General features: G+C 37.8%; 1 protein-coding gene and 2 long non-coding RNA genes across 4 annotated transcripts; all 3 read left to right on the top strand.

The window, feature by feature from the left end:
* The first annotated feature begins 474 nt into the window (after positions 1 to 474).
* LOC120435255 lies at positions 475 to 7,922 on the top strand. The gene is made up of 3 exons (XM_039604432.1): positions 475 to 948; positions 6,992 to 7,147; positions 7,680 to 7,922. Exons 1-3 carry the CDS (start codon positions 604 to 606, stop codon positions 7,920 to 7,922), a joined length of 744 nt encoding a protein of 247 aa, XP_039460366.1. The 5' UTR covers positions 475 to 603.
* Positions 2,032 to 4,608, top strand: LOC120438024. 2 transcript variants are annotated; one of them, XR_005611597.1, is made up of 3 exons: positions 2,032 to 2,100; positions 4,272 to 4,427; positions 4,540 to 4,608. It is a non-coding gene; the product is annotated as an uncharacterized LOC120438024 (long non-coding RNA). The 2 variants fall into 2 exon arrangements; XR_005611598.1 differs by having other exon boundaries at positions 4,231 to 4,427.
* LOC120438025 lies at positions 4,609 to 5,299 on the top strand. Its single transcript, XR_005611599.1, has 2 exons — positions 4,609 to 4,647; positions 4,925 to 5,299. It is a non-coding gene; the product is annotated as an uncharacterized LOC120438025 (long non-coding RNA).
* Positions 7,923 to 10,439: the final 2,517 nt, after the last annotated feature.

Genomic DNA, 10,439 nt, shown 5'->3' with positions numbered 1-10,439 from the left:
TGGTAAAGACATTCTTGATTTGAAAGAAGACTTCCGTTTGCAGTACATGGATGAAGACTTTAATGCATTTATGAACTTAACTTCAATGTCTGATGTAAAAGATAAAGGCACACTGAAAGTGATATACAATCCTAAACCCACACTTGAGGAACAATTCATCACTTTGTACCCAGTTGAGACGTCCACAAACAGCAGTGTTTACACTTGCCAAGGAACTTCCAGCCCTGGGCCTTCTTTAGTTTCATCCTGCAGTGATGATACCTATACACATCAACCCCTCATTCATCACCAGATGTTCAACCGACAAGACAGTTTTCCTGGCCCAATGTGTTTGTGGTCCCTAAATTCACATATGACGTGGAATTGGAACTCCAGCAGAAAAATGCAGAATATGAAGCAAATGGCACACTCTTCAAGCCTGGCGTAAAACTGAAGGGAGTCATCCTTGATGGATTAGCTCAAGAAATGCTGAAATACACAAAATATCCTAAAGACTATCAATGTGAAGAGGTGGCAGCAGCACTGACAAGGACCCATCCTTGTTTAGGGCAGCTAGGATCTAAGACAGGATTTTGGGGATGGAAGCAATCTCTGAAGTACAAAATGCAAAACTATCGAACAAAGCTTGGGCGGCTTGGTGATCCTGAAATCCGTGTGAATTCCTTAAAGCACAAACGGGAAGGCCAAGGAAAAACTGCTGCCAACATCAAAAAACCAAGAAAGGCCGAGGTCTATTATGTCCCTTTACCCCCAAAAGGTGAAAGCACTGAAAGCTTGGAAACTGAAAGAGTGGCTCTACTCTCAGAAATCAAAAAGCGAGACAATGAAGCAGTGATAAAAGCAAAAATGGAAAGAACCTTCTCCCATAGACGACTAGAGATTGTGGAACAGAGGCCGATGATCAGAGATTTCATGAACAGATGGCCTGCCCTTTTCAAGGAAAGTGAAGTAAGTAAAATGCTTGTGTATCAACAAATTTAAGTATTGTTTGTTTTGTCAGTGCTTTTAACTATATTACTGAATATTTTTCTGTAGATGGACAGAAGATTTGAGCAAAAAAACCTTTTGTCTGTATTTTAGCCAAATTATAATAAATTTAAACTAAACTTTAGTGAAAAACGTAGTGGTCCTAGTGGTAAGGGTGGTGACTTGAAGCCCTTTTTCCAGCAGCACTACTTAGCCAAAACACCTCAGTACAGTGTGGGTTAACACAGCTCACATCAGTATAGTTTGTTTTCCCTGACAAATCTGTGAAGAAAAAAAAACACTAGTTAAGTGACATTAGTTCCAGTCATTATCTTTATTGGAGACAGAAATAACACTAGGTAATGTCCTGATTCGCAATTTTGAGGAAAAGACAAACGACTGCAGAGTCCCAGTAGATGTCAAAAATAGTGATTTTATTAAACACACATATATGTGGGGAAGAAGCGTATCGTTACACTTTCAAGGCCGTCTCCCCCGAACAAAAACAAGGAGTGCCCAGTAAACACCAGTATGTGGGCCCCACATGGGCTATGGGGGTTCCAAGTGGGGATGGGCTTACAATGGGCATCCAATCTGGGACCCACCTAGGTTAGCCATGTAGGACCCACCTGAGCCAGCCCAGATGGGGTATGTTCTATGGGCACCATATGGGTAATATATGGGAAGTTGCATGAACAAGCAACTGAGTTTAACGACCTTAGTTAAGTATAATTATTAGTCATGTGTAAGTATAAACATGAATTAAGATGAAATAACTGATAATAAATTATGCCAGAGGCAGCATATGTATATTTAATTAATAACAAAATATACATGTAAAATATATTAATATAAGTGAAACACAAAGAACAGATGTGACTTCAAATTGTAAGGCGGCTTAATAAAATAAAATAAATGGTTTTACATTTGAGTGGGAAAAAATTTCACTCCATGTAGGGTGATTTTCGAAATCTCGCGTTATTTCATGAAATATCACGAGGTTTTCTCAAACCGTCCCCCACCCCTCCATTCGGGAACATTCTTCATTTCGCCTTTGGACAAAGCTGACCGTTAAGCTGGCAATTTTTGGATTAAGTGCATCTTTGAGCTACGGACTTATTTTCTGCAATAAAGGTAAGAACTTTTGGACATAATTTGAATCCCTAAGTATAAATGAAATGTTTACAAAGTTATGATGCTGCAAAGTAAAGTATGGCACAACTGCTGGCGAACTTTTGCTAGCACTCAAGCAAGGCAGTTGAAATTTTTACGTAATGTTGGATTTAGCCAATTTTCACAGTTTGAAAGCATCGTCTGGTGTCCTGTATACTGTAACTAGCACCAAAATTAATTACTGCGTATACTTAACATCAAGTTGTACTTAAACATTATCTTGGTTTCTCTCTATGATTAGTATTAGTAAAGGACTGTATTAGACCAATTTAACGAAGTTCTAATTTTTAAGAGGAATATGGGAGGGTATTTTCACTATCAGAGCAACCAAAATTGCTTTGGTGTTGTCTTTATTAGCTTCATTCCTCACGGCTAAGTGAGGAGGGTGAGCCATGGCCATGAGCAACTAGTCCCCAGCTTTTGCCCCTGTGTCAGTAGCATGCACAGCAGTCAGAGAGGCAGATCAGTGAGCACTCTATTTCTGTAGAAGATATCATAATTTTTCTTGCCATTGTTCTCATTTTTCCAGAAAAAGCAAATAAAACATAGGTGATCTTGATTTGTTTGGGGTTTTTAATACACACTTTAGTATGCAACTTTATATGTGTAGTTGTTTTAGTGAGAACTTAATCAGAAATAGTGTACTGACTCTAGAATCTGCCTCTTACTGTTGTGCAAGCTCTGTACATGAGGAAACTGATTATCCGGTTGTTCATTGATGGCCTTGACGAATCCTACTTCCGGGCCTAAAGTAGTCTGCGTTTAATATGGCTTTTGTGTTGTTAACATGTTTAATGCTTTGTATTTTCTTCTATTTAATCTCAAAAGCTCCTAAAACATTCAGTGATCACCGTTGACCTCCTCTCGGCTTTTATTACCGCTAATCATTTATTTAAGCTCAGTTTTTAAAACCTTACGATGTAACTACAGCACAGCCCATGCAGCAGTATATGAATAACTAACCTCGTATTGTGGATGGATTATCTCAGTTGTTCTCCTGGTTGAAGTTTGGTCCGTTTACAGCATCCTGCCATGCGATTACATTTTTCCTGACCACGAGAACACTCACGTTAACTTTTATCGAGTGGAAAAAAGTTTGCTTGTTTATATTATGCTAACATAGCTGTGTAAGCTGCTAGCGGTCACGTAGCACATCGTTATATACCAGCTAGCCAAACTTCAGTAACCCTACAAAGCGTCACTGCTGTTTAGTTTTCTGTCTTCATTTATGTTGGAAGTGACAGCAGAGCTGTGCGTTTGAATTTTTTCTAAAACCCGCAGTCAGGACATGATATTGTATTTAGATGGAAGCTAGCGAGCTAACTTCCTGCTAACTTCTAACTCTGTTAAATGTCATAAATTCCGTTTTCATGGATGCCTGGATGTTAAACTCAATTGTTACACCTGGTGAGAAGAACGCTGATCATTTTATTAAAGATGAAAGACTTTAGACAGTGTTTTAACTCTCAGTAATGCCACAGTGATCATTTGATATATGGACCTCCAGCAGAGTTTAGGCCCAGACACGGCCAGTGACGTCAGACTGAACAACGGTTTAAAGCAGAACTGATCGGTCTTGTTGGGGCCACAGTGCCAACTCCTTTTACTATGATCATAAACCTGTGGAACAAATTGTCAAGCGGCGTCTATGAGATGCAAAGTATTCAGAAGAAAAGAAAAGAGAGGATGTCTGTTCCCTCTCCTCTTAAACAACCTCATAACTCTGGACCAATAACAAGTGATCTTGGAACTTTTAAGCAGTACAGAAAATACACTGATGGACAGACATATGTTTCTTGCTCCATGGGAGATAACTGTTTCAATGTAGGGGAAAATTCTTATTGTGGCAAACATTTTACAGGATTGCCAAGTTGTCAAAACACTGTGTCAGGTCTTTGAAAACTGTAATGCCTTTTCAGCTATCCATTGGACTCAACATGCCTTGGAATTTACTTTGTTTCAAATCTGTCTAAACAAATGCATCTTGTATTACTTGATGAATTAAAACAGAAAATTGTGCTTTTGCCACTGAAGTCTGGATATGTGGCATTGCCACTGCTGTACTAGTTGGCTTCTTTTGCTTTCTCCCAGCATGCTACCATTTGCAGTTGTTGATTTTCTGGATGGTGGAGGTGTATCCATAATTCCTTGCAAGTGGTTTACAGGACCAGCGGAAGATTCTTGTTTCTGGCCACCAGGGAGAGTCAATATCAATAAGGCTGTAAAGGATGGAGTTACTCCAGATGCAAACTGGTCACAGTACAGAGTTCGCATCTTGGGGAAAGCTGGTAAGAAGCATTTTTGTTTATTGCTACCAAATATTCTGTCATTAAAGACAGAACAAAAGATTTCCTGTAATTTCACTAACAACATTTTGTTGATGTATGTCAAAATTTACAGAAAAATACGAAAATGCCAGGGTGAAACTGCGGAGGTCTGAAGCAACCTCTGATCTGCAGACTGAGTCGGTTCTGGAAGCAGATTGGGAAAAGGGAAGCGGAAAAGGAGGTAATTATGTTTCTTAAAAACGCCTTAAAAGCAACAATTTATTGTGGTGATTATAAGAAAAACAAAAACAAACAGACAGCATCATTAGTAGCCCATTGCTGCTCACCAGATTTAGATATGATCTTAAAATAGCACTTTGTAACTTTTGACTTTTAAAAATCAGTTTTAGACTCCTTTTGATGCCGGACTATACATTAATTATTTTTTTTTTAGTTTGTAGGACTAACCAACTAAATTGTTTGTGGCGTTTTTAATATTTTTTAAAATTCATTTTAAGGCCAGTGATCCAGTCAAGCTCAGATGAGGATTGGGACAACGCTGCGGAACAGCCAGAGAACTCATCACCATCAGCAATGGAGAATAGACATTCAAGTGAAACTCCCCACCAGAACATCACTCATCCATTTGTTCGGCTACCACCACCCTCAACTCCTTCACAAGCAGTTCCAAGACAACTTGTACAAGCCACCAATACCAGCATGTTTGTACATGTTCTCTCTGGTTTGCAGCATACTTGAAGACGTAGGAGGTCAAACAACCTGATCAGCCCCACCTTCAAAACAACTCCAGTAGTATTTCAAATCTGATGTTATTTGTGAAAAAATGCACTTTTTTTCCAAGACCAATGGATCAGTAAATGAGTGAGAAGCTGTGTTTCAGTGCATTTTGTTTTCTTTTAAACTGTATAACATTGATTTGCTATTGTTTTGTGTATACTAGGGACCTTTTTTGTCAACTTGTTCTCTAAACAAAAAAATTATTTGTATAGTATATTAATCAGTATTGTAAAATAAAAAAGAATAACTGACTTTGTTGTACAGGTGATTTTAAATTTTACAGGTGATGTACAGGTGATGAAATTTTAGCTTACTGTATTATCCAAAATCCCATCTGGGCAAGCACACTTGGGGCCACCATGGAAACTGCGGACAAAAGTAGCTGGGTCCCAGGTGGGTAACCCAAATGGGCCCCAACTATCAGACCCACTCCTACCCATCTGGGTCCCACACTTGTTTTTTGGCTGGGCCTGATTTGGGGCCCATCCAGGGCCCGTCATTAACCCATCTGGGCAAACACACTTGGGGCCACCATGAAAACTGCGGACAAAAGTAGCTGGGTCCCAGGTGGGTAACCCAAATGGGCCCCAACTATCAGACCCACTCCTACCCATCTGGGTCCCACACTTGTTTTTGGCTGGGCCTGATTTGGGGCCCATCCAGGGCCCATCATTAACCTATGTGGGCAAACACATTTGGGGCCACCATGGAAACTGAGGACAAAATTAGCTGGGCCCCAGTTGGGTTTCCCAAGTGGGCCCCAAATATTAGCCCTGCTGCTCCCTATTTGGGCCCCACATATGTGTGTTGACTGGGTGGTATATATAACAGTTGATGACGAATAATATGCGTCAAACAGTTGAATTTACTGGAAATCTAAGTATCAATTCTCGTAATCTAAGAACATTCCCGTACATTCCAGCATATCAGACCCTTGACATCCTCACACCAGATGGTTTCAGTCTAATAAACGGTCACGTACATTGGACAAGTCACGTAGCACTTTTGAGCAAAACAAGCTGAGAAACTGTGAGTGTATGTGTGCAGGCCCCCCCTTATGTGTTATCCTCAGTTAACCTCAAAGTGCTGGGCCTACAGGCCTCCAGGCTGTGATTTTATTATATGTGGTGTGCTCTAGTGTACACAGATATGAAATCATCTTAACATTAGCTTAACTTTCTCACTTCCCCATAACTTCAACCCCCCAACTAACAACTTTCTAATGAACACCATGAATAACATGAATACAGTTAAACCTGCCATGAAAGATTATTATGCCATTAATATGTGATCAATGATAATGATAATGATAAATGATGATAATGGTGATAATACTGGTTATGAATAAAACCTGAAAAACAGAAAAAACATCCTCCTTCTCACAGTAAACAGTAAACAGTGTGAAGTATAATTCAGGAACACTACAGCACAATAATGGGGGTGATGTTCAACATGAACCACAATGAAGCAGGTACTAAAAATTTTGGGGAAAATAGCAAATCGTGCTGTTGGAAAAGGCTGTCTAACCAAACCACAACCATCTGAGTCATGCTGAGTAGTGCCGTTGGGAAAACCTCTATAACAGTATTGTGAAAAAAGCTAAATTAACTTTGAATGCTGTTGTCATGGAAAAAGGACACATGTCAAACTTAAAACTCAGCTACAATCAGTTTAGGTCTTGACAAACTTCACTGATGGTTCAAATGTTTAGCAACTTTCAGTGTGTTGATTCAGGAGTCTGTATTTAAATATAGTAAACTAGAAGTTTATGTATGTTTTATTTCCAGGTGAATGCAGAGTTCCTGCGGATCACTACAAAACCCCTGCAGGCAAAGTTCTTGGCTCAGCTGGACAATTTAACAGACAAGCTGATGAAAATTTTGGAGGGGAGCAAAGGAGCAAAGGGCCAAAAGATCAAGGATATCATGGCGATCAGTAGTTTGGTCAGTACTAATAATAAACCCATCAATTAAATGCAATCAATCAATTACATTTTTTCACCCTTTTTTTCCACCCTTGCATTAGTGTGATGACATCGACATAAAGAGGAGCATACTCTTAAAAGCCTGGTGATCTACTTTAATGAAGATCCAGACCTACTGTTCAAGGAGTATCTGATGCGCTTATCACACTTTATTTTCTAGCTTCAATTTGAGTTACACACACACACACCTATAGACACTTGAGGAGCTGCTACTCTATTTCAAGCCTCTCCCAAGGGGAGGTACATAATACCTAAACCCAAACTATTGATAGAAAACAGATTGATGGGTTTTATTCATGTTTGGAGTGTTTATAGAGGCAGTAGAGACCCATGTTTCAGCACAAAAGGATACAAAGCTGAGTTTTGCATAATATTTCCCCTTCAAGTGACAGAGCCCTTAAACCTGAAACATCCTGTTTTCAGACCACCTCCACTGAGGATGAGCGGTTGAGATCCACTGCAGCAACTGTCATGTGTATTTACACCATCAGAAGAAAGGCGTTCAGGAGCCAGAGGATGTTGGAGTTGTCATTGAAGGTACTACAGTTATGAACAACCTCGGTAGTGTCATCATGGCATTCATCGTCCTCTTTGGACTGATTTATGCACTTGATCTGAGCTATCCAAATGACCTCAAGTACACTTTCGAGTTTTGTCAGAAGATTTTAATGAATCTGGATGGACAAAGGCTCAGTACAAAGATGCAGCAAATGAAATTGAAGATGTTTGCTTAGGCAAACAAGACCCCAACACAAAAGTTGATTTTGGCCTTTTTATCTCTTTTGTTCAAACTGTGACCTTTTTTCTTTTTTTTTTTTGTCCATTCTTTTTTTTTTTGAAAATGGAAGTTGTCTATTTTGTCTGCTGTTCTGTTGTGAGTGATGTAACCTTGAATCTATACTACTATAGATAGATAAAATGACTGTGGGAATTTAGCTCAAAAAAAGTTTAATGGTTGTAACCAGCATCTTCTTTTTAATTGCTTTTGGGATTTTCAAAGAGACAAAACAAATGTTGACAAGTTTGGTGTCTTCAGTGTTTTAAAAATTGGTGTTCCTGTTCTTATAAACTTGTAAATGTTTGAATGTAATTGGTTTTATGGAAGTAAAGTTGAAAGTTTTTTTTATTTTATTAAAATACCTCCCTTTGGTAACACAAAAATGTTCTTAATGAAAACCTTATACGTGTGTGTGTGTGTGTGTGTGTGTGTGTGTGTGTGTATATATATATATATATATATATATATATATATATATATATATATATATATATTTCTTTGTGTATATGTATACATATATTTGTATTTAAGTATTTTGGGGTTGTTTAAAATGTTCAGTGACTGGCATAATATGGTGTGAATTGCAATGTTTAGTAGGTTATCATTGTGAATTTGCTGAAAACCTACCTGCAAGTGTTACTATAAATATATATAAAATGATTCTTACGTGAAATCGGATTTTACAAGTTTGTTTTCAGTTTTGCCTAGTAATTCAAAGGTGTGTGCTATTCAGATTTGATATTCATTTCAAATGTAAGGCACTTTTTTGTGAGCACTTTGATTTTGTTAAGGTTAATTTGACCATATGATATGTATGTTTATTCACAAAATATTCTGTTTCTGCGTTTAATTCAAGTGAATAAAACTGAGTTGAAAAAACAAATTCATTTTGTCATTATTTTAATAATTAAATTAGTTTTCTGGGAATTAAAATTATGATTTAGTTGAACTTAAAATAATAATTTGAATTTGAAAGAAAATCTAGCTCAAATGAATGACATTGTATTGAGTTCAACCAACCAAAACTTTTCACATCTTATTAATGTAATTTTCTTTCCTTTTAAATGTGTTTAAAAAATTGTGTTCTACTGACTCAATTTAATTAAATTGTCATGATGTATGTAGATTTGGTTGAACAAAAATAAATGTATTATGTGGAAAACCTGCCATCAATCAAATTGAGTTCATCCAATGACTAATTTTTATGAGTGTAAGTAGACAGAATTACAACAAGTCTCAAATAAGAAGCAGAAGACACGTGGGCCTTCGCTCAGGCCTGCTACTAGATTTAATATGTGTATTGTAAGCATGCATGCAATTAACCTGCTATGTTCTCATCTTCCCTCAACATGTATCACCTGGACACTCTCACCAGTGAAGCTTAAAACCCTTTTGGACGAAACATCAACTCTAAACAAGCACAGTTGTGCATTGTGTATAAAATGAACTCAACCTGTGAATAGAAAGAATGTGATGACAAACATATTCAATGCAATATGAACCCTGTAAAAATATTACTATTAAAATAATACTGTAAAACCTGTTATTAATGCAGTCATCATAAGGCAGATTATATGATAGCAATAAAAGAATCTCTAAATCCCAACAACTTCAACAACGTCAGCATGCTTTAGGTGAGTAAAAAATATATTCCACAGTACCCGTGTGTTAATGTGCAGGTACACATGCTTCAAATATCAATAATGCGCATCAATTCTGTCACTACCCTGCTTTTAGCACCACTTTCTTATATCGTTTATCTTGTTAACACACAGAGTACACAACGCTGTGCACAGGCGCCGCACACGCAAAAGTCAGCTGATCTCATCTGATGCAGATTTGCTCCTTGATCAAATGACATTTGTCCAGATTTTTGCCACAAGTGGCATACGATCAACACCGCAGCTGGATGCCCGATTTACATACCCAGCGCAGCTGATACTCACCAGAATAATTGACTAAAATTATATGCACTCCTGTTATTAAGTCCAGTGCAGTCTGTTAATGTTGATAATCGTTTCAAGCGAGCGTTAATAGATGTTTTGCTAAGCCTAATAACTTAAATAACAAACTTGAAATGTATCCATCCTATTTTCCCCTTTATTGTTTTTTCTCTGTGCTGTAACTCTTCTGTCTAAGAAGAAATCTGAGGCTGCTGTTCTGAGAATGAGCTACCAAAGATTTTCTGAATAAATCAATAAAGATCCATTTATGGAAATCTGTGATGAAGGCAGTTTGTCTTTAATTATATTCAACAATATAACACATTTGACCACTTTTAAGTGATTTTTAATACAGTAAAGTTAAGGTTATATACCTAATTTCTGGTAAGTGGCCCAGCCCTCCTATATTTTTATGTATGTGGCCCTCAGTGAAAAAGTTTGGACACCCCTGATGTAAATAAGCGTTGCTTTCCCTGAACCCTGCTCTGCGCCTGAGTCCTAATACACATGACAACAAATGCATTTTCCTT

Source organism: Oreochromis aureus, linkage group 3 (genome assembly GCF_013358895.1).
Source record: "Oreochromis aureus strain Israel breed Guangdong linkage group 3, ZZ_aureus, whole genome shotgun sequence".
Classification (NCBI taxonomy): Eukaryota; Metazoa; Chordata; class Actinopteri; order Cichliformes; family Cichlidae; genus Oreochromis; species Oreochromis aureus.
The sequence above is the reverse complement of the archived record's forward strand: the minus strand, read 5'-3'. Positions and strand labels throughout refer to the sequence as shown.